The sequence below is a fragment of the Gracilinanus agilis genome, chromosome 6 (assembly GCF_016433145.1).
Source record: "Gracilinanus agilis isolate LMUSP501 chromosome 6, AgileGrace, whole genome shotgun sequence".
Classification (NCBI taxonomy): Eukaryota; Metazoa; Chordata; class Mammalia; order Didelphimorphia; family Didelphidae; genus Gracilinanus; species Gracilinanus agilis.
Window position 1 is genome coordinate 91271838 of NC_058135.1, and position 24524 is coordinate 91296361.

At 35.2% G+C, this 24524-nt stretch overlaps 1 protein-coding gene across 1 annotated transcript in view; it reads right to left on the bottom strand.

The window, feature by feature from the left end:
• Positions 1-9442, bottom strand: part of CEP44 (centrosomal protein 44) — a 45394-nt gene extending 35952 nt beyond the window's left edge. Inside the window, exons 1-2 of the mRNA XM_044680563.1 lie at positions 9354-9442; positions 3227-3374 (exon numbers count right to left, since the gene is read on the bottom strand). Of these exons, the coding sequence (XP_044536498.1) occupies positions 3227-3374; positions 9354-9442 (237 nt within the window). The remainder of the gene's footprint in view (positions 1-3226; positions 3375-9353) is intronic.
• Between the last annotated feature and the right edge of the window lie 15082 nt (positions 9443-24524).

Consider the following 24524-nt stretch of genomic DNA (forward strand, 5'->3'; position numbering starts at 1 on the left):
AGAAAGTCAATTGTCAGTATTGCAGAGGTAGAGTGAGGGGTAAGGTCATACAGAAACAGTAGTTTATTTTTGTTCCCATGTGTAACAGAAAGCCAGTGAAGCTTGTTAACTAGGGGAGTGCCATGATTAGATATGTACACTGATTACTTTGGGAAAATTATTTCAGCAGATACATGGATGATGGAATGACACCAAGAAAGACCTGAGGCAGGAAAGGTTAATTAGAAGGTTTCTATAATAAACCCGGCAAAAGGCTAAGAATGAGGGCCTACTAGGGTGGTAGCCACATGAGAGGAGAGAGATGCATGAGATGTTATGTTGTAAGGGCAAAAACTATACATTTGGCAATTGATTAGATATGTGAGGTGAAGAAGAGTCAAGAATTCAAGATGACTGACATTATCAGCCCAGTCATCTGGAAACAGAGTAGCTAATTTTATAATCTGTGACAAAAGTTTTCAAATTGTTTGATGTGAGATGGTCACTAAGTCACTAGATCATTAAATAACCTAACATTTTTAAGTCATTCCATCTTTAAGATGCTACACAGTCATAATATAATCAATGCATCAATACTTCAATAGTTCCATCAAAATACTTTTTAGAATCTGTATTTTTTGCAAACTCCTTCTGGAGGTATTGGTAAGTAAGGTCATATTCTACTAAAAAGTTAAAGCATTTTAGGCACTTACTACTTTTCAGGCACTGTTTTAAGTTTTGAAGATAGAAATGCAAAAAACAAAACAAAACAAAACAAAACAAGAAAGTTCCTTTGCTCAAGGCACCTGTATTCTAACTGGTGAAGACAAAACATAAAGAGGAGACAGAAATGAGAAGGTGGAAAAGGGTGGAAATCTAGAGAGAAAAAGCAAGTTTAGAGCCTCTCCTAAAATGGCAGGACTGGCTAGGGAGTCACCAATCAAGAGAGCAGGATCCAGGGTTCTCCTGACAGACCTGGTCTAAATCCTTATAGCTGAAATTTGATACTTTGATATCTCTATGCACATGTTTGTAAACTAAATGGGGGCAAGAGGGAGTTTTTTCCTTTTTTTGGCGGGGTGGGGAATAAGAGAAAAAGGATCATGCTAATAGCAATAAATTACAACGATCAACTGTGAATGATTTAACTAGTATTTAACTATTATCAGCAATGCAAGGATCCAGAACAACTCCAAGAAACTCATGATGAAAAAAAAGGCTATTTATTGCTGCAGAAGGAACTGATGGGAGTCTGACTGAAGACTGCAACATGCCATTTTTTATTTTATTTCCTTGATGTATTTTTCTACAGTATAAGTGATAAGGGTCTTCTTTCACAACATGATGAACGTGAAAATATGTGTCATATGATAATACATGTACAGCCTATATTTTTTACCTGCTGTCTTTGGGAGGGGAATGGATAGGAAGGAAAGAGCATGGACTGAAAAATGTTGAGAAATGATTATTGAAAATTGTATCAACACAATCTGGCAAAAAAATTTTAAATTAAAAAATAAGAATCATCATGAACTCAGCTTTGGCCACATCACACTTGAGATGTCTTTGGAATGTCTACTCTGAAAGATCTAATAGGAGATAGATTAGCTTTAGATATGTAGATTTGGTATTAATTTGCACAGATGATAATTAAATCAATAGAAGCAGATGAGATCACTAAGTGAGACAGAGTCCTGAGAGATAAGAGGGCTGTAAACAGAAAGCTTTACCACAGTTAAGGGTTATGAGATGCATAATGAAACAGAAAAAAAGGCTGAGAAATCATCATTCAAATATTCTAGGTAATATTTCCCAGTTTTGGTTCTTACATTTCCTTGCATGAATATAACTTCTTAATAATTATTAATAATGATAATAATAATCTTCTATATTGCTGTTAAAGAATGCTCAGTAACTCCCTGCTATTTAAGGATAAAGTATGAACTTCTTCATCTGACATATGAGGTTTCCTATAATTTGGTTTTAACTTACCTTTAAAGCCCCATTTCAACAGCTCTACAATTTATAGACATTAATTTCTAATAAAATTTGACTATTCACTTGCATTCTTGCCATGTATCTCCAAAGACCACCATAGGAAGGCTAAGATGCTACAGGTATGGGAAGAAGAGTGGTACAAAAATAAAGCTACTCAGAAGTAGAGGGAAAACTTATTAAGATCTTGGCTGTAGGAGAGACAGAGAGAATATCTTACTGGGATTGGGGAAGATGAGGCTGGAAGCTCCATAGTGAACAAGTTGCTAGAGTACATAGCAAATGGTGGAGAATGCCTAAGTTCAACCTTAGACCAAAGAGGAAAGCAGAATTTCATTCAGTAGGAGAGTCAACAGACACCCACTGAATATACTGAGTTATGAGACATGAGAAGACTGTGTGAAGAATAATAAGTAGTATTTGTGAGGGTGAGACTTAGCCGAAGTTTAATAATTTTAATCATATATGGATCAATGACTAGAGATTACAAATATAAGTTTAAAAAACTTTGATGATGAATTTGGACTACTTTAACTACTTTAAAAATAACTAATAATTGGAACTTTCTTATTACTGAATGACCTGGAATGGATGTAAGGAGATATGGATTCAAACATTAGCTATTCTAAACAGCTACATGACTTTGGAGAGGTCCTTTAACCTTTCTGACTCTTACTTTCTTCTTATGTAAGATGTAGATAACATTTAAGGTTTCTTCCAGGAATGATTTTTTAAACTTAATTAAAATTCTATTTGATAATTTAGTACAACAAAGAACTATTACTCTCACATGGTAAAACTGTTCAATTATTAACATCTGGAACCCATATAAATGAGTCAAGAGTATTCTGATAGAACAGTTAAATTTAACAGTAGTTTAAAAAATCATAAACCAAACTCATTCAAATCTTCATTTACTTGTATTATGAGATAAACATTTACTTAATTCATGTTATATATATATATTGAACTAGAGACCTCAAATGCAATTATATGTCTTACCTCTATCCATATGACATTTTATTGCTTTAAAACAGACAAGAGACATGTGTTTAATAGCTTCCATTGATTGTCATTTTATTTCAAGGTATATAACAGAATAATTTAGTATTTTACGACCTTCTATTCAAACCAGTTAGCTAGTACTAAAATTATAGGATAGATATAACCTAACAGCGAAATGAATAAAACTTCAAAAAACTTCAGTTTAATTAGTAATTTTGTATTTTCTTGATCTATAAATTTATATTACCTTATAGACAGAATCAATGAATCGATAATCATTCTTTGCTGTGAGTTCTGTATTGGAAATCACCAAAAATTCTGCTACATAAGTTGAATATGAAGTCAGGGAATGGCTGATAATAGGCAAATATGCAGCAGGATCTCCTTTTACTAAACTGTTGGAAGAAAAAATAAGTGTTTTAATATGATTCCATAAAATTAGACTTTCATAATTTTGTTAAGATTTTTCCCTTTAAAAATGCTATCATATAATACATGTGTAACCCAAATTGAATTGCTTGTCAGCTCCTAGAAGGGGGAGGGAAGAAGAAAGGGGGACAATTTTGATCATATAACTTTGGAAAACTTATGTGGAAATTTGTTATTACATGTAATTAGGGGAAAAAAATTGAGAGCCAGGCCTAGAGATGAGAAGTGCTAGGTTTAAATCTGGCCTCAGATACTTCCAGGCTGTGTGACGAGACAAGTCATTTGCCTAGCCCTTACTGCTTTTCTGCTTTGGAACCAATAGAGTATTAATTCTAAGAAGGCAAAGGCTAAAAAAAAATACTATCATGATCCATCGTGGAGGTAAACACTTTTAATTTCTGAAACTGGGAGATTATGAGGGTGGTCAACTGCTTAATGCTATGGTATCACTGAAGCCAATCAAGCACCAATGTCATGAGCTCCAGGAATAGAGGGCTACCACATAGCTTAAGGAGGTGCAAACTACTCAGTTCAAAAATAAAGTGGATCAAAGCTCCGAAAAGTATTAAAAGTGGGATTGGACCTTTGAGTGGTGGCTATATTTCTAGCTTAAATGAGATAGAAGATGACCCAGTTTCAAAAGAAAAAGAAAAATAGCTACTAGGAAATTATTATCTGTGAAAAAAAATTTCACTGTGGAGAACCTTAGATTTTAAAAGTAACCTAATAAATGTTTGTTTTCAATGAAATCTGAATTAAGTAATTTCCATTAGCTGCTTTAATATTAAAAGGGAAAATTCTAACAAGCATGTCATTTGAATATAGCAATATTTCATTTTATAGTTACACAAAGGGAAGAGGGAGGCTAGTATATTTAAAATAAATAGTGAAATTTCAGAAAATTAACTAAAACTAGCTGAAAAGTAACTGGGGGAGGGAGGATGAGAGAGGTTACAAAGATAAACTAAACATATGGTAAATTAGTAATATCATATTCATACACATATTATTCTCAAAAAATTGAGAAAACACTTTATCAAAAGGACAGCTAGGTGACTTAGTGGATAGGCCTGGAGGTGGGAGGTCCTAGATTCTAGCCAAAGATACTTCCAGTTGTGTAATGCTGGGCAAGTCACTTAATCCTCATTGCCTAACCCTTACCTTTCTTCTGCTTTGGAACTCAAAGTTAGTATTGATTGTAAGAGATAAGAGTTGAGAAAAAAAAAAAATCCTACATCAAACTCCTTTTGAGAAAATATACTACTACTTATATTATAGGAGAATGAAGCAATGAAAGAAAACTATAGATTAATATCACCAACAAAATACTGATACAAACTTTTTAATTAAATCCTAGCAGAAAGTCTAAAGCAATATTTTTAAAAATTAATCTTTATGACTGGATTTAAAACCAGAGTTAAAACAACAGTTCAACATTAGAACAATGAACAATTAAGCTAAAAACAGAAACACATCAAATCACAGAATCAATAGCTATAGAAAACACGTTAGAAAAAGTACATTTCACTTATGCCATTAAAAAAAAATCTTACAAAGGACTAGGACTATTGAAGGGCAATTTTTAATTTGCTAAAAGATAAACACCTAATACCAAAAGCAACATAATTTTTAAAGAGTCTTTTAAACTCTAAAGATTCAACATACTGTACTGATATTTGACATGATTCTAGAAATGCTAGCAGTAGAAAAATTATCCCTATTTGTTTGCAATTCAGTAGTTTGATTAGTTTTAAACTTATTGAAATAAGTAATAGCTTCAATAAAGTTACAAGATATAAAACAAAACTATAAAAGTAATAACATTCCTATACAATGATATAAATTTTAGGGAGGAAATCATAGAAACATCCCATTCAAAATAATCAGAAAATGCATGAAATACATGAGAGAGTCCGTCAACCACAAAAATCTCTACATTTAAATACAATTAGAAAATATTCTTTAAAGAAATAAAGAATTCCTTAAAGTTGGAAGAATATTCATTAGTTATATAATATCAATATAATAAACTTACTATATTTACTTGATAGAAAAAAAATAATTTACTTAAATAAATTTATAGATTTAGCACTATACCAAAAAATTACTACTAAGATACTTTAAAGTGCTAACAAAATTTTAAAATTTTTTTGGAGAAATAAAAGACCTAGAATGTCAAGGGAAATAATAAAAAGTAAAAATGTAAAGGGAATAGACCTCATGATCAAAACTATTAGTACTGCAAAAATATTTATAGTAGTTCTTTCTGTGATTGCAAAGAATTAGAAATTGAGAGGAATGTTCATCAAATGAGGAATGGCTCAACAAAATTATGGTATTGCTGCTGTGGTTGTTCTTCATTTTTGAAGAGTACCAATGACATCACAGGATAATATTTTTATGACTTGGCGTGACATGTAATGCATTTATTATTTTTTTTTAAAACCCTTACCCTAAGGCAGAAGGAGTAAGGGCTAGGCAATGGGGGTTAAGTGATTTGCTCAGGATCACATAGCTAGGAAGTGTTTAAGACCAGATTTGAACTTCCATCTCTAGGCTGGGCACTCAATCCACTGAGCCACCCAAGCTGCTGCCCCCCATGAATTGCATTTAAATGAGACAGATTTGAAAAAGGTCATCAACCTTACTCTTACTCTTCTAGAGTCATCAAGGTTCAATGGCAAGACAAAAGTCAGGATAACTGGTGATGGGTAGGGATGCAATGAATGACTGACCAGACTCTTGAGTACTATACAGTAGCTTGTTCCACTGCATTCCTGGCCAATGAACAAACTGTTCTAAACTGTTCTCATTTGCCCATTCCACTGGAGGAAATCTTAACATTCTTTGGGTAGAAATCCTAACTCACAGCAAACCTGTTTGTTATCTTTAACCAGATTTAGTTCATCTACTAAGATAGTTTCCTGGGATGTGGCCAAGGTACATGCTACTTGGAGCCATAAGTAAGAGTTGAGTGCCAGGTGGATGCCAAAGGTGGGTGCCCTGAAAAGGGTTCAGCAAGTACTCACACCAGAGATGATAGGACTGTTTCAGAAAAAATTAACTAATGAACTTATGTAGTGAAGTTAGCAGAACCAGAAAAACACTTTATAGAGTAACAACAATATTGTACAATGACTGTGTGTAAATGGAATTAGCTCACCCCCATTCATAGTTAAAACTCTAGCCATCAGAGATAATATCAACCCCACCTCCCTTAGTGGGGAGGGGAGATGAGTTACTCATACATAACAATAAGTAACAAATCAAAAACAAGGGACTGCCATTTGTCCACCTGAATTAGAGGTGGACCCCCAGGAAGTGACTAAAGATGCTATCTCTTCAAGTATTATGGTAACTTACAGTAGAGGCAGTTCACGCTTTGACCTTGGTGCTGAAGGATCTGGGCTGAGACCTCAGGCAGCTTCCCCTCTGAATTGTCAGGTGGGTAAGTTAGGCTGACTTCCTTTGGCCTACCTTGGCATTTCCAGAATCTCTGCCTTAAGCAGGCTTCTTTGCCTCTAATTGCTAAGGCCTTGTGACTAGTAGCCTAGTTTAATTAGCCTTTTAACCCCCACTCCATCCAGCCTCTGCCAGTCCAGTCCAGTCCAGTCCAGTCCAGCCTGTCTGTCTGTCTCTCTCTCTCTCTCTCTCTCTCTCTCTCTTCTCTCTCCTCTCCTCCTCCTCTCTGTCTCTCTCTCTCCCTACCTTCTACCTTCCCAAATCTGTAAGTAAACTACCATAAAACCCATCCTGACTTGGGTCTGTTTTAATTATGGAATCAATCTAGATCTGATTGATTCCTGGTGACCACATATTAATATATATATATATATGTGTGTGTGTGTGTATATATGTATATATATATAAAATATCTAATTTTTCCCTATTACAACTGTGAATGACTTGGTTATGATGATCAGTACAATAATCTAAAACAATTACAAAGAACTTGTGATTAAAAATGCTATCCACCTCCAGAGAAAGAATTGATGGAACAGTGTGAAGTATAATTTTTTCATATTTTTTTTCCTTTTTGCAACATGGCTAATATGGAAATATATTTTTGTCTGAATTCATACATATAATTGGTATCACATTTTTTATCTTCTCTATGGGTAGATGAGAGGGGTGAAAGGGAGGATAAAACCCTGAACTCAGAATTTTTTTAAAAAATGAATGTCAAAAATAAATAATAAAATAGAAAAAACTATTGGTCTGGTATGAAAAAATACAAAAATAAATTAATAACTGGAAACAAGGCATAAAAGTGGTAAATGGACAAGGCAGAAAGGAATTCGAGAGAATTGTGTAAATAGTATAATACTGATCTGCTTAACAAAGGGTCAATATTGGGAAAGGAGTTATGTAAAAGCCAGGAAGAGCTTAGGAGAAATTGAGGAGGGCAGGTATTCAAGGTCACCTTGAGGATAAAGAATAGGTTTAGAAGTAAGGCATGGGAAGTGATTTTAAGTGATTATGGTCAGATAAATAGAATACAATGGATTATAATAATGAGAATATTTAGATTAACAAGAAGAAATAGTTTAACTGAACAAGAGTACAGTTGGTCAGGTAAATGCAAGAAAGACAATAGAGGCAGCAGCCACTGAGACCAAAGGTACTGGGTTTAAAATTGGCTTCAAACACTTCTTCACTGTGTAACCCTGGGCAAGTCAACTAAATTTCAATGCCTAGTCTTTACTGCTCTTCTGCCTTGGAACCCATACTTACTAAAACTGTAGGTAGGGGTTTAAAAAAAGAAAAGAGAAAGGAAAATTCTTCAGATCATGAAGAATAGCAGAGATGAAAACAAAACACTCCTGAAATTTTACTTCACATCCAAAAACCATCAAATCAGAAAAGATGATAAAGATGCAAGTAGTCAAAATGTTGGAGTAGATATACAGCAATACACATACGAAATGGTCTAATTGTTCTGAAAAACAATCTTGAATTTTTTCTTAAAGTTGATAAATGTTCATCGCTTAACATAGTAATGCCACCATCTTTGACAGTCCCAGAGAAGTTGAGACATAAAGAAATGTTCCAAAGATAAAATTTTCAGAACATAACTTTTTATTATAGCAAAATAACTGGAAAAAAGAAAAAATTTATTGACTGGAGAATGGCTGAACAAATTATAGCATATTAAAGTAAAAATTATTTAGCTATAATAATAAATAAGTGCAACTTAGAGAAATATGTGAGGATATGCATGAATTGATGTCAAGAAAAGTGAATCCAGGAAAACAATATACACAATGATTACAATAATAGAAATTAAGATATTACTAAAAGGCAGAATTCAGATTCACTGAAGCCTTGGTCTTGGAGAATAGATGATGATGATACTCATTATCTTCCTCTTAGCAGAGAGACCGACTATTAAAGGTACGGAATACTGCATATGCTGTTAGACCCAGTATGTCAGTAAATTTTGCCTAATTGTTTTTGTTTTTTAAAGAGATAAATCAACAGGAAGAAAAGTGTTTTTTTAAGGCATCAACAAACTTTTGTAGGATTTTAAAAGAGATTGTAAAATCTCATGCTTTTGAAGATATTTTTAAAATATAATAAAAAATATCTAATTTAGATGATGGGGGTGGAGAAAGGAAGAAAAGAAGAGAAAAGAAGAGGTTAGATGAGTTTTTAAGGAGCCCTTCTCTACCTCTGACTCTTAAAGTTGCATGAGGAAACTATGCAACATTGAAAAAAAAATTTGTTTTCATAAATTTGTATAAAACTGTCAGTTGGCCAAACATTTCAAGTTCTTCAAATTGCAGTTAAATGTCAACTTTATCAAGATCAACTTAAATAGTATCCATACCATGGTATTTCTCTTCAATCACTCCACTACTCTTGTAGAGGTCAATTTTTCTAAAATTAATCTATAAAATCATAACTTTAAAATAAATCGATTCAAGTACTTTGCTGTAACTTACCCTGAATAATCCACCTCTCTAGGATAACCAAGCAATCGAATTCCTTGTTCTAGATTTCGTAAGCTTCTTTTTAAATCACCAGTTGCCATTATCTAAAAGTATAAATTCTGGCTTGGCTTCACCTTTAAAAAAGGGGGGAAAAAAGTAATTGTAAATGTCTGAACTTCCAATTAATTTTCCTGATGTACTTTGGTTCGTGACTTTTATGGCACTTAACACAGTAAGCCAATTACCATTTTCCATTTATTTCTCCTACTAGTTTATACATCTTTGTGAGACTGTGGCAACCATTTCATGTTGTCATCGTTGCTATAATGCTTCCACAATGCCTGATACAGAAAGACACTCATAAATATTTGTTGAAAATTAAATGAATAGACTTAACACTGAAAATTCATGCTGCCAATAACGAAGCTCAAAACAAAAAGATCTATCCACTAAAGAACATAAAATATACAAAGTAGGTTTTCTATGTATAACATTCATAAAGAAATCAAGAAAAAACCTCACAAGGAGTTACTTCTTGTTAGTGTATTCTGAAATGTAGTAAAATCTAACTTATTTGAACAATCTTAATTAATGTGAATCTAAGTTTCAGAAAATATTTAAATAGGACTTTGATAGGATACCTGAAGGATGCAAAGTAAAAAGTTAAGTCCTTGTAAATTTCATCCAATGAATAATCATAACCTGCAATTAAAAAAAACTATTTGTCTACAAATTGACAGTTTTAAGATTTGGTTCCATCTTTTTAGTATAAAAGTTCTTCTCAGTAATCTTATAAAACAGAATTAAATGGAACAATTTTTATTAAGCACTTATTATACCCTAAGCACTGAGGATACAAATTGAAAAAATGAGAGTTTTGAATCTCAGAGTTCACATCCTAATTAGAGAAGAAAACATATATAAGAGAAATTTAGCTGCAGGACAGGAGGGCAAAAAAGCCATGGAGTACAAAGAGCACAAGAGCAGGACAGATGATAAGGTCCTTTGGAAAATCTTTAGCATCCAGTAAGATGGCAGGCCTGATAGTCCTCCATCTTTACCAAATAGATTACATTTGATGATTTTTCTGCTCATGCCAAGTAGTATTAATGACCATGTCCAGCTAGAAGCCAAGGGCCTAGGGCAGTGATGGCATACCTTTTAAAGACTGAGTACCCAAACTGCACCCTAATGCCACATGTGAGCCCCTATCCCACACGAGAGAGGCAAAGTGCTTCCATTGGGCTGCTGGGCAGAAGGGAAGGTGATATGAGAAATGAGTGCATGGAGAAGGGGAAAGGAGCAGCCCCTTCCAGCACACATGCCATAAGTTCACCAACATTGGCCTACGGAAATGACCTTGGGGAAGGAGGAGATCCTGATAAAAGCTGAGCAGCAAGAAAGCAGGGGTATGGTTGAAGGGCTCTCTTGTACCCTCTGGAATACAGAGTCTGGTAGTAGGATCTGGGAGGGTAAGTGTCAAACAAGGGCCCTTGGGGAAAACAGTTATTTACTTAGCATTAATTACTACTAGCTTCTTAACAACTTTTTATAAAGAACATAAAAATATACAACACTGCAACATCATTTAAGAAGTTCTACTTCGTTTTATTTTTTTTCTTCTGATTTAAATATTTTTTTTTTTAGAAAAAATGTCCATGGTTATATGATTCATGTTTTTATTTTCCCCTTCATCCCCACTTCACCCCTCCCCATAGCCAAAACGTATTTCCACGGGTTTTAACATGTGTCTTCAATGAAGACTTATTTACATATTATTGATAGTTGCATTGGTGTAGTTGTTTCGAGTCTACAACCCCAATCATGTCTCTACTTCATTTTAAGTTAATTCATGTTTTAAAAAATATTTAGCATATACAGACCAAGTCTAATAAACAACAATTGGCCCACAAAGGAAGTGTTAGTTCTGTCCTCTAATACCAAGGTTATCAAAAAATTGTTGATAGAATGTCTCCAAAAGTGATACTACTTCATAACCAATATGCCAGTGGACCAAGTTATTTGTTGTTCAGGTGATTAGTAGCTTCTGACTCTTCATGATCCCATTTTGAGTTTTCTTGCTAAGCTACTCAAGTGGTTTGCCATTTCCTTCTCCATATCATTTTATAGATAAGGAACTGAGGCAAATGGGGCAAAGTGACTTGCAGGAGGACATATAGCTAGTAAGTGTCTGAGAAGAATTTTAACTTAGATCCTCCTGACTCTGGGGCTGGTATTCCATTCACTCTAACATCTAGAGGCCCAAGTATTATTCCTGTAGGGATTACAAACCAACCCAGGCCTTATCTCCTGGGACTTTTGTCCATGTTATTATCCCTTTAATCTTTAAAAAGAAGATTATCACCACCAGCTAAGTCTTTTTTTACATTTTATGGGTAAGAGTGGAGGACTCATGCTGCCCATTTAATACCTATAACTCCTGCTATATGAACATTTCCTCCCTACTATCCCTCAGTCCCTTTCATGCACTAAATCATTATTAAAAATATTCAGCAGCTTACTTGGACTTATCTTGCCCCCCCACCCCAATGTACTGTGGGTCATCTCTAACTTAACTTTTCAGCCTCCCTACCAAACAGTATTATATCTGAAAGATTGTGACACTAGCTCCAGTGCCTCCCTATTACCAGTACTTCAAAAGTCAAATACAAACTCCTTTTTTAAGAACCCTCCACAATGTAGCTCTAATATATCTCTAAATATATCATCCAAAACGCCTTCCTTGAATAAAACTGGAGGTGCAGTAGATAGAATGCAGGGTCTGGAATCAGGAAGACCTAAATTCTAATCTGGCCTTAGATAACTTAATAGCTGTGGGATCCTTGGGCAAGTCACATAATGTGTTTGACTCAGTTTCTTCAACTATAAAATGGAGGCAATGAGAGTACCTAGCTCCTCAGGTTATTGTGAGGATCAAATGAGGTAATATTTGTAAAGTGCTTAGCACAGTGCCTGGCCTATGGTTGGTGATAGACATGTGTGTGTATGTGTGTGTGTGCGTGTGTACACACACATTCTTTTTTTTCCAGATGATAGTTTTTTTTTAATTTAATTTTTTTTCCATGGCTACATGATTCATGTTCTTGATCTCTCTACCCCCGTGCCCCAGTAGCGGGCACACATTTCCACTGGTTTCTGCCTGATGAAGTATACTTTAAGATAACTGACAAAGCAATCATTGATTTTTTTTTAATCATTTATTAATATTTATTTTTTAGAAAAAATAACATGATTATATAATTCATGCTCTTACTTTCCCCTTCACCACCCCAGCTCCCCCCCCCCTCCACCATGGCTGATGCGTATTTCCACTGGTTTTAACATGTGTCATTGATCAAGACCTATTCATTAATAGTCTACATCCCAAATTGTGTCCACCTCAACCCAGGTGTTCAAGCAGTTGTTTTTCTTCTGTGTTTCCACTCCTATAGTTCTTCCTCTGATTGTGGGCAGCATTCTTTTCCATAAGTCCCTCAGAATTGTCCCGGGTCATTGCATTGCTGCTAGTACAGCTATGCAACAAATATTTATAGCCGCACTCTTTGTGGTGGCAAAAAATTGGAAAACAAGGGTACGCCCGTCAATTGGGGAATGGGTGAACAAATTGTGGTATACGCTGGTAATGGAATACTACTATTGTGCTCAAAGGAATAATAAATTGGAGGAATTCCATGTGAACTGGAAAGACCTCCAGGAATTGATACAGAGTGAAAGGAGCAACATTATACATAGAGACTGAAACACTGTGGTAAAATCAAATGTAATGGACTTCTGTACTAGCACACACTTATTCTTAGCCCTCTACCTTCCTTCCTGCCTCCTTCCAGTATATTACTCCCCTTTACATACTCTACAAGCTAGCCAGACTGACGTTCTTGCTATTTCTCACACACAACACTCCATCACTGGTTAACAGTTTGTCCTCAAGCTCAAAATAAGCTGTGTCGTCATCATGTTTTAGAATCCCTACAAGTCCTTCACCATTCAGCTCATGCTCTTCTTTTAACATGAGGTCTTTTCTGACCCCCTTACCTGACATTTATTTCAAATATACTCGTGTGCACACCATCTCCTTGTAAAGAATGTAAGCTCTATGACTGCAGTTAACTGCTTCACTTCCGCCTTTGTGTCCCTTGTATCCAGTACAGTGTCTGGAACATGGGAGGTACTTCACAAATGCTTGCTTGAGTGAAAAAGATTAGAAAAAAGTATTTGGCAATTTCACAGAAGTAGCTATGGGGCCCAATGGATAGAAAACCGAAGCTGAAGTTAGAAAGAGCTAAGCTTTGGGCACTGAACAACTGTGTGACCCTGGGCAAGTCACATAACCTGCCTGCCTTGATTTTCTCATCTATAAAACCAGAGTAATAACAACAACCACTCCCCTAGGGTTGTGAGGATCAAATGAGACATTTATAAAATGATCTGCACATTTTTAGGTGCTATAGCTAATAACTATTATTATTTCCACATATAATCCAGGCCACTTTCTTCCTTCTATTCAATTTTAAGACCAACTCATTGTGCACTTTCAGTAGCTATTTGTACTGCTGCACCAATTCAATAGACTGGCCACTCAACTGCTTATCACAGTCTATATTAAATATTTTTCATCCATTTGGTTTTCCTTGTACAGTTTATTAGGATGATCTCTTTCGAATAATCACAAATTACTATAATATTCTAGGATGATGCAGACAGCACAATATATATGCAAAGCAAAATGCATGATGGATCTTGCTCTCCATAGGAAATCTCACTTTCATCTGAATCCTGCCCAGAACAACTTTTATAACAAAGGCAAATATCTATGGCTAGCATATCTCCCTGCTTAATGCCTTCATGCTAATAATCATAGGGTCATTGACACTATGGTTACATGTATAAAGGAATCTTTTTGTCATTTTAACCTAAGCAAGAGAGATTCCTTATTTGTGAAGAGCCTTTTAGGGACAGTTTTGTGCTACCAAGTAAAATCCTTTTTAAAAATCAATATGTATAGTAGCATCTTGTATACTATGCAACCTTTCAGGCAACTGTGAACTGAAAAATTTGGTAAGTTACATAAAAGCATTTGCAAAAGCCCATTCTTTTTTCACATTTTTATTAAGAACATATTATCACATCTTAAAAGGGACCCTAAGTCATCTAGTTCCACCTCAATTTATAGTTGAGGAAACTAAGGCCAAGAGAATTTAAATGGTTTTCAAGAGAAACATCATCAAGGTCATGTAGAATTGGAAAAAAGGTTAAGCCACTCATGTAACAAAAGAGGTAAATGGACATCCTGAATATTCCATACTGTTAGTCACAAAATAGTAAAAGAACAAAAACAGCTGATGCTTTGATTAGATCAGAAAATTGTCAACTTAAGACTATCAAACCTTCATTTAAAGGTGAAAAAAACAAAGAACAGTGTGCAGTGCCCTGAAAGTAAATATAGCCAGCAACCAAACCCAGGCCCTCTCACCCTAACTCCCAATTCTCTACTAAATCACAAAGCCTTCTTCACAGAAAGCTTTCCCTAAGACACAAAAAAAGAGTAAATGCTAGTGATTGGACATATGTCATGGCCTGTACTGGTGCAGAAATGATTCAGACCAATAAGATCGGGGATGAACGTTCATATAAGTACTCAGGAGAAGCAGATCCAGGCAATAGCTTTTCTAAAGAACCATATTTGTGCCTTGCAAAACGGTTCCACCTGTGCAGAATTTACCTCTCTCAAAGGACAAAAGAAGAAAAATGGCTTCTAGCTGCCATGTTCTTTGTCATTATCAGCCTGTAAGCTCTTCCTTAAGGGAAGAGAAAAATTTGTGGTGTATGGCAAGAAACCTTTTTTCCTCATCCGCAAATGCCTCAATGCTGCCCCCTTCAAGGCAAGCCAGTATTGTATCATAGCTCAAGAAAAGCAAGGTTTCTGACAGGAGAAAAGAGCCTGTAAAAGGAAGGCTTATGCTTCCCTTCCCTTCTTAATAATTGGAGGGGGGAGAGGAAGCAACCCACAACACAGCAGCCAGCGCTGTTTAATTCTATCAATCTTTTTATTTGTATGTGCATTATGGCTTGTTAGTATATTTTTCTTAAAGAGCACCAAAAAACATCCTAATGGATATGCTGCAGATAAAATGTAAAGGTGGCATGAAGAGGAAGGTTTTGTTGATTCTTGCTTAACTAAAATTCTTGGTAACATTCAATTAAACATTTGCTCAGAGGAAGAAGGGAACGTCCATTTTTACAATTAAAAAACGTTTGTAATGCTTTTTCAGTATCTAAGGAGGGAGAAGCTATGAGAGTTGAGACAGGAAAAAAAATATTTTATGGAAGATTTAAACGCCAAGTGATGCTTGCTATTCATTTCAAAATAAATTTTAAGTCAATAAGAAATAGGTTCTCTTTAACCCACTACTCGCCAAAAGAGATAAAAACCTCAACACATCTAAAATGCAAACGTAGTTTTTCCAAAATGAAAAAGTCATCACCTTTAAAAAAAGAGTTATTTCGAAAACCGGGGTTTCATGGCACAGTTCTCAATTTCCACTGACTCCTACCACCGCCTTCAGGTGAACAAAGCCTAGTCACTACCTCCGAACTCACTAGCATTTTATTTAGCTCTAGGCTCTCCGCCCCGCTATTTACAGTGTGACAATGGGCTCATCACCACCCCGCTAGGGACCTTCCCCAGCCTCGGATCTTTAATGCCTTGAACAAATACTTCAACCTCTCCGGGCTTAGGCCCGGGGCGCCTCAGGGGTCCCCTCCAGACATGGATCTGGTTCGTAAGACCTAGGCCGCTAGAGAAGTAAGCGAGCCAACCAGCAGAATGGAAGAAATGGAATCAGATGTGGCTGCGGACTCTTAGTAAAAGTATGATTCTAGGGCGGCGGCTGAGACTCAGTTTCCCTTTCTGCAAAATGGGGAGGGAGGCAATAGCGCTCCACCCGCACGCAGGTGGTGGGCGGCCAGGGCGTAGCAAACACAAATCGGCGTTATTATCTGCATCTGTGACTGCCCCTACCCAACCCCCAACTAGGCCCAGAAAAGCGAAGAGATAGGTTAGGGAAAGGGCAATTCTCTCCCAACTCCCGCATTATCAGCACTGCTTACCTCTTACGACCGGGCCAAGGACGTCGTGTCAGAGCCCTCGGAGAGTCTGAGGAGGATGCTGGAAGCGAGCAGATCCCGTGCCCGCGATGTCCGAACGGCGCCTGCGCCGCTTCACGCGCTGCGCCGACCGTTTACGACCCGGGTGGTGGGTGGCAGGCCGCCGGGATCCTCTGGCCCATCCGTTAGCCCCGCCTTCATTCTCTACAACCCTCCGCGGCAGATTCCAAACGGCGCCCGTCAGCGCCCTGAAGAAAGCGGATCGTAAGTCACCACGGTTCCCTAAAGCCCCGGAACAGCTCGAAGAGGACTAGCAAAGCAGAGGCGATTTGGAGGAGTTGCAGTGACTTCGAGAAGCCAAGACGCGAAGACGACGAGCAGGTGGCGAATCGTGAGGTGGGCGAAACACACCTCTTTGTCTTCTAGGGCAGTGGAACGTCGTCACTTCCGGCAACAATAGGAAACGTCAAAACTCGTACTGGAGGCGACTTAGGTCGCAACTACGGGAGTGGCACTGAGCCCTGGAGGCGGCGGAAGCTGCTGCCTGTGCGAACACCACCATCCCCACCTCCTCCCCGCTATCCCTCGGCTAAAGGCCGTAGAACTCGAACCGGCTTCTCCATGGCCCGGACTACCGTGCCCGGCTGAGCCACTTTCCAGTTGGCTGGAGCCACCTCCTTGAGGCCGAGTCGTCGCGGCGGCGGTGGGGATTGCAGGTCACTCAGGTACAAATTCCGGTGCGCCTTTTTCCTCCGCTCCCATCTCCTATTCCCCGCCCCCACTCGGCGACTGCTTCCCCCACCCAGTTACCTACATGCCTGCCCGTGGGCAAAGCCTGACCTACCGGCGTGAGGCAGTGACCAATAGCAGTCGTCACCTACTCGAGTGACAGCTGCGTTAGCCAATGACCATGCGGGATTTAGGTGTCGGGGAGGCGGGAAACTCTCGTCACTAGGGTCGTGGCCCCTGGAGGAGTGGTGTCTTCTCGGGGTGAAGTGAAAGAATTGCTCCCTTCATCTCGGTCTTTCCCCCTAGTAGTAGTGGGAGCATCATTCTGCTCCCAAATCTCCCAGAACAAAGACTTAGCCTGTAAAATGAGTTCGAAAAGATCTCCCTTCTGAATAACAGCACACACCCAAGTGGACAGGGCCCGCTCCTCAGGCCGGGTTGATGGCTTTACCCCTTTTATACCTGATGTTGGGATACTTCGAAGCAGCTTCCTAATATTCGTTTTAGTGGCAAGATTAACACAAGCCCTCAGTCTCTGCAGTGATTGGAATTATCAGATGTTCCGGTACTCCGAGCATCCGTCTTTTAAAATAAATTGTGTTATATTTCCTTGCATATTCTTAAGAAAATTAATTTTAGTGATATCTTTTATTTTTTTACATCACCAGGATTTCTCCCTGTTTGGTATCCCTCCTTTCTCTCATCCAGTGTTGCTTTCACTTTAAAACAAAAAAAATCTTAAGCTTACATTAAAGTTATGGTACTGGAATTCTTGGTCAAATATTGCAGACCTGTTTCCTTTGAATGAAATATGAATCTTTTAAAAAAAAATAAGTTGTCCTCATGTTATTTAACTTGGATTTTCCCCTAGACCTCAACTTCTTTTAAAGTGTTATATAATGATTTTTTAAAGAGAAAGAGAAAAATCAATACAACAACATAATGAAAAAAATCTGAAATTATATGCAGTGTTCCACATTCTTTGACCTCTCACTTCTGCAAAAGAGTGAAGGGGAAAGGTCAAGTTCAAAAAACATTTTGTAAACCTACTATATAGCAGACAGTGTGCTAAGTCCTGGAAACATAAGGAAAAGAGACAAAACAAACAAACAAACAAAACTGTCCTTGTACCCAGGAAGTTCAATTCTCTCACTTTCTAATGTAGAAGACATGCAAACAACTATTTACATCAAAAAGGGCGTGGGTGTGGGTGTGGAGTCCTAAGGTGGAATGTCATCTCATATCTCCTTTAAGGTTATGTTTGTTCTTTGTAATTTTTGTTTTAATGCTATTTTCAAAGTTTTTTAAGGTTTTTTTTCCCCAATAAATCATTTCAAACCTTCCAAAAGTTCTTAACCTAAGGTCTTTTGAAACTTTATTTCATAATGCTTACATTATTTCACATATTATATATATTGAATCTAATCCTTAATTACAATTTGTGTTTCTATCAAGTTTTTGTAAATAGGTAAAATAAATAGCCTTTTTTATATTTCACAAGACACAGTCACCAAGACAGCTGTATAAATTCATTACACTGAATTAATCCAAATCTTTAATTGAATAGTCCATTGGTTATTCCACTACAAATCCTTTAACTGATTCAGTTCCTATTTTTTCAAATCAAATTGGGACAGAACAAATGGCTTCTCTATGGTAAGCCATAAATCATTAGCTTATTATACAATATACAGATCATTGTATTAATATAATATTTAGAAATATTTTACTTAATTGAATTATTTTAGTTAAAGAATGTTCCAAATGAATGGATAAATGCCATAAAATTATAAGTCTGGCTGAGACCATTGATTTAAAATATATACATGTTTATTGCCAGCTAGTTTCCCAAATATTTTTTACATTAGATTTTTCTGTCTTTAATTCTTAGTCATCTTCCATTTCTAATTATCATCACATGAAATTTATTATTGAAGAACCAGATTTGAAATGTAGTCTATTCAGAAGATGTAATAGTTACTTAAAATATTTTTTGAACATACTAGTTTCTATACATTGCTAGAGACTGAAAAAATAGGAATGACCTGCTAGCCTTCACTAATTTTTCCCCTTTTCTTTTGACTTAAATATGTAATGGGAATGTATAGAAATATGTAAATATGTAATAGAAAACAAACTTGATTCTTATATCTTTTATTCAGGAGTTTAAGCATATAGACCACCTATTGTCTTAATGACCAGATTTTACTTTTGTAAAAAGAAATTAAATATAATAATCCTAATAATTCTTAGATGTTCTGGTTAAAAATAATTAAGCCAAATTTTTTAATAGACTGAAATAAAATGTTAAGTTTTAAGGAAACAGTGATATTGTAAATCTTTGTAAAATTTTAAAAAAATACAAGGTGTGTGCTTTTTTGTAACAAAAACTATTCTTGCAGAACCAGACCTCTAAATTTAATGAGAGCTTTTTTATGCCTTCTATGTACCTTATGACCTCTTGGTACTTAACTGTTTCCCTTTTCTGCTTATAAGACCCCTTGTGGATCTAGACTTCTTTCATTCTTCCACAGTTGTTGCCTTTAAGTTTAGGGAGAGACTGGTTATCACTTTTTTTTTTTCTCTTCAGTCTGTTCTGGACTTCTTTGGTGGTCTATTTTTTAAGGAGAGAAATGAAATACCTAAAGTAATAACTCCCCACAGAATCCTTTTATTTTCTATTCTTTTAGAATAATCTTGTGGGCTCTCATTTAAAGATTATCAAATTAGAGTAACTTCAGATCCATTTTTTAAGCTACAAGTCTTTCAGAAGCTACAGATTTAAAAAAAGATATCTATTCAATCTTTAATAAAATTTACTTTTAATTGGTAATTTTTTTGGTTCTCAATTTTATATTTTTCAAATAAGATTTTTCTTCATGATTTAGAAATATATCTTATACAATAAAAAGGTTACTTTAAAATGGCACCACCACTTTGACACCAAAAACATTCCTTGGATTAAAATGTGTGCTTTAATCAAGCCTACTTCTAGATTAGTTATTGTATGCCAAAGATTTAATATTAATTATATGATGGTGGAATAGATTTGCCCCAGGACCAATTAGAAAGGAAAATGTTTTATTTATCTTTGAGTAACTTGAATTTCCTACTAGTTCTCTCCATTTCACTTTTCAAAAAGTCCGTCATTTTTTATGCTGTTTTTCCCAAAGCCATTTAGGGCCTTGTAATGTGTGAGCATTTTCTAGCTTACATAAAACTAACAAAGGAGAATTAGTTTCCTTTCTCTGTTACTTATAAAATAGTAATTTATTTAATGTTTAACTTATTTTAATAACATTTTGATTTAAGAATGCTTCATATTTTATAAGATTGTAAGAGTCGGGGTACAGTTTAATGTGTCGTCCAGTGACTATTGAAAAATATTCATGGAAGTGTAATATATAATGAGATTGCTTGGAAGTAATAAATGTGGAATGTTAAGAATATATTTCTGTTACATTTGAAGAAATATGAAAAACTTCATCTCATACGTGACAAAATCTGAAGTAGAAACTTTTTTTATATAGTTATTCTATAACAAAAATTTTCAGTAAAATGGTTTAAAATAACATTTAGATCGTCTACAAATTTAGCTATCAACCTGAAGCAGTACATTCAAGGATCTATTCTTTGCATTGTGATACATGCTAAATAATTAGTGTTGTAGTGAATTGCTTAGAATTTTTTTTTCATCTTTCTTTCTACTGCATTTTTGGTTAGTTCCCAAACAGTGGAAGACAAAAGACTGGATTTCACTGTCCTTTGCTCACTTGGTTAAGAAAAATAGGAACCTTAGCCACCAGGTTCATGTCTAAAACTACTAGACTGATGGGTCTTTTGTTTTTAAAAAATGCTTTAGTTTGGCTGAGAAGTAATTATTTTAATTTCTTTATAACTTATTAAGCTTTTAAAAGAGTGAAGTATTTGGATTTTAAATTGAATATGGAATATCTCAAATTATAAGCATAGGCCATTAAATTAAACTGAGAAAACTTTTCTTTTTACTTTCCCCCAAACTCCTTAAAACCCCCTTAAAACAGAGTTAATTTATCCAAAGTATAATGTTTTCAGGTTTATTTTTGTTTTACAGTATTTTAAAGTTTTGAGAATAACATCAAAACAATTTTCAAGTAAATAAGGTTCAAATAAGTAATATTTCTTAGAGTTTTAAAGCAAAATTCAGTTTGATCATGTAATAATCTACTTATATATTTTTTCATTTTTAGCTGATTTTGTTGGTGCAGAAAATAATTTTTATAACAAGTATACTCAATGAAAAATAATTTTAACTAAATATTTGTACTAACATATTTTATATTACTTTAGTAACTACTAAAAACTCAATTTTTTTTCATTACTGTAAACAATGCAATGTCAGTCTGTCATGATTGATGCTTTAATACCATCTATCTATTATTACTTAAAATATTATTTAATTTGAGGATAAATTAATTTTATATCTTTCTGTAATGCTGCAAAAACATTCCAGTGTAGTAGAATTTGTCCTACATTAAGAGCCAAGAGACCTAGATTCTAGTCCTAAATCTGCCACTAAATTAGTTGTGTGACATGAGCAAGTCATTTAACCCTATTAAGCCTTAGCTTCCTCGTCTGTAAAATGAGGAAGTTGGACTAGATGCATGTTCTTCCTGCTCTAAAATTGTATAGTTCTATTAAATGCAGTATGCTTCAGTTTTTATGTAAACTTTTAGATTCAAGATTCAAATTGTGACTATTTTTTAAAATTTTGTCTTCCTAATAAACAAAAGCTGCATCCTTTCGACAATATATTGGGAGGGAAGTATTGAGTTTGATGGTTGGAGTAATGAGGTCTTTTGCTGCTTCTGTTGACTCACAATATCATCTGAAGCAAGTCACTTTATTTTGCATCAGTTTACATATCTCAACTTCTACTTATGTAAGTATTACAGTATTTTCTATGATATTGTTTGTGTTTGAGTTAATCTTTTTTTTTTTTGAGCTCAAAAAAAAAGACATTATATAAATTTCATTCTCTTGTTTTTGGACCTAGATCAAACCTAACTAGAATTCCCCTCATGAAGTATATATAATCCATTATGTTGTTGTATTTATTTAACTGCAGTTATTTGAATGGTTCTATTATTTTAAAAGCATAAAATAGTATTGTAACTTATTTAAGGATAGGTAGATACTGGTATTCAATCCATAGTGGCTGTGATTCCTCAGAGAAATGACAGCTTTTTTTTATCAAAAAATTTTGGAGGCAACTCAGTTAATATTTGATTACTAAATGGTACTCAGTTCATACGATTGAGTGTCATAAAGGACCTTGGAGATGATCTTTTCTAGCACCCTCATTTTAAAGAGAAGGAAACTGAGGCTCAGATAAGCCATATACCCATAAGTCACACAACCAGTAATTAGAAGAAACAAGATTCGAACCCAGATTGTCTGACACCAAATCTAATGTTCATTTTATTATACCATGCCACTGTTATAGTTTTAGACTTTCTCTTTAGATTTTAATATTAGGTACTTAGTATTTATTAGTTCATATTTAGCCATCTTTCCACCAGTCAAGACTTCTACCCTATTTATTAAGGAAAAGGCTTAGAAAGAAATGAATATTGATCTTCAAGTATTTGAAAGATTGTCATGTAGAAAAGAGAGAACTTATTCTGCTTAGGCATTTACAGGTAGTTATTAACAAGAAGGAAATTTTCTATTTATGTTTTTTACATGTTTACAAGAATTCCTCATAATTTAGCGCTATCCAAAAGTAGAATTGGCTATTTGGGCAAGGAGGTTGTAAAGTAGAGGCTGCTATGTGACTTACCAGAGATGTTATAGAAAGGATTCATGTATTAGGTATTAGTAGGGGTTGGACTAGATGACATCTAAGGTTTCTTCCAGTTCTGATTTTATATAGTCTGATTTCCTGCACCAAGTTCTTATCTCAGGAAGTTTTATGGTTTTCAAAGTGGACTTTTTACTTAAATCGAATTAAAGTATATCATAGCATGTGAAACTTAAATATACATATACATATATGTATATACACAATTACAGGTCAGTGTACACACACTAAAAATATGACTGACCTGTCATTAGGAGAAAAGTACTTTCCCTATGAGTATAATATATGGTTCTTCAGAATTCTGAGGAATTGATAAATAATTGCTAAATACCTATAATTTTTTAAGTGTCCAGGAAAATAAACATCAGAAGTTCTCAATCTTAATGAGTTTTTACATTAATTCCAGAAGCTAAAGCAGAAATGGAAGATTCTGCAGATGATAGTTAAACATGGTCATATCAGTTTTTAATCCCAAGTTTTCTGCTTTAGCCTTTCTTCAAGCCAGATGAAGTCTTTGAACATTTAATATTTGATAATTATCTTTCAGTATAACTGGTGTTCTTTGGAAGAGATTCATAAAGCTTCCAGGGCATTCATGTCACAAAAAAAGCTAAGAAACCCTACTAGATAAGTGCTTTCATTTTTCAGTCCACCAAGGGAAATGAAAGACTTCTCTAAGTGACACAGCTGGAATTGCGGTTCTAGTATCCTGCCATCTTTTATTTGTACCAATGATGTCTAGACCACTTCACAGTATCAGACCTATTAGTTGAAAAAGGTAGTGTTAGGCTATTTCATGCTTAACTAATTGATGCATTTAAGAAGAGTAGGAAATTTTGTTTAAGCTTATAACGTCAATTGCTTTAAGCATTAACATAGACAATTATAAAAGCATATTAAATTGGATTCAAGTTGAATTATAGGCTGCTTTTTAAAATTCAGTCTTTTTACTCTCAAATACAAATAGTATTGTGAATATAATAAAAGGCAAAATTGGAAAGTAGTGTAGATTTATTCACATTGCACCTTACCTGACTGTTTAAATATTTCCACCATTTTGCTGTTCTTTTCCCCTTGTATCTGGCTGTGTGACCCTGGGCAAGTCACCTGACCCCCATTGCCTACCCTCACCACTCTTCTAACTAGAGCCAATACACAGAAGTTAAGGGTTTAAAATAAATTTAGAAAATACCACAGTAATAAGAATAACCTATAAACCAAGGAATGAATCTCTGTTGATGGAATTTGGGGTACTTTGGTTATTGTGGGGAGGTTATTTCTGGCTGGAAAAACTTTTAGCCCCTCAAGCAATTTCAAATAGACGACTATCTTCTTTGGCATGTAACTAAGGTCTGTGAGATAACTGGTAATGAGGTTACCCAGATGTTGAATGATCTTGCTTTAATAGCTAGATAATAATTTCTAATTTATATATCCTTTCTTAAGGGAGTTCTGTGAATTGGTTACTTTGCAATCATATTGTTTAT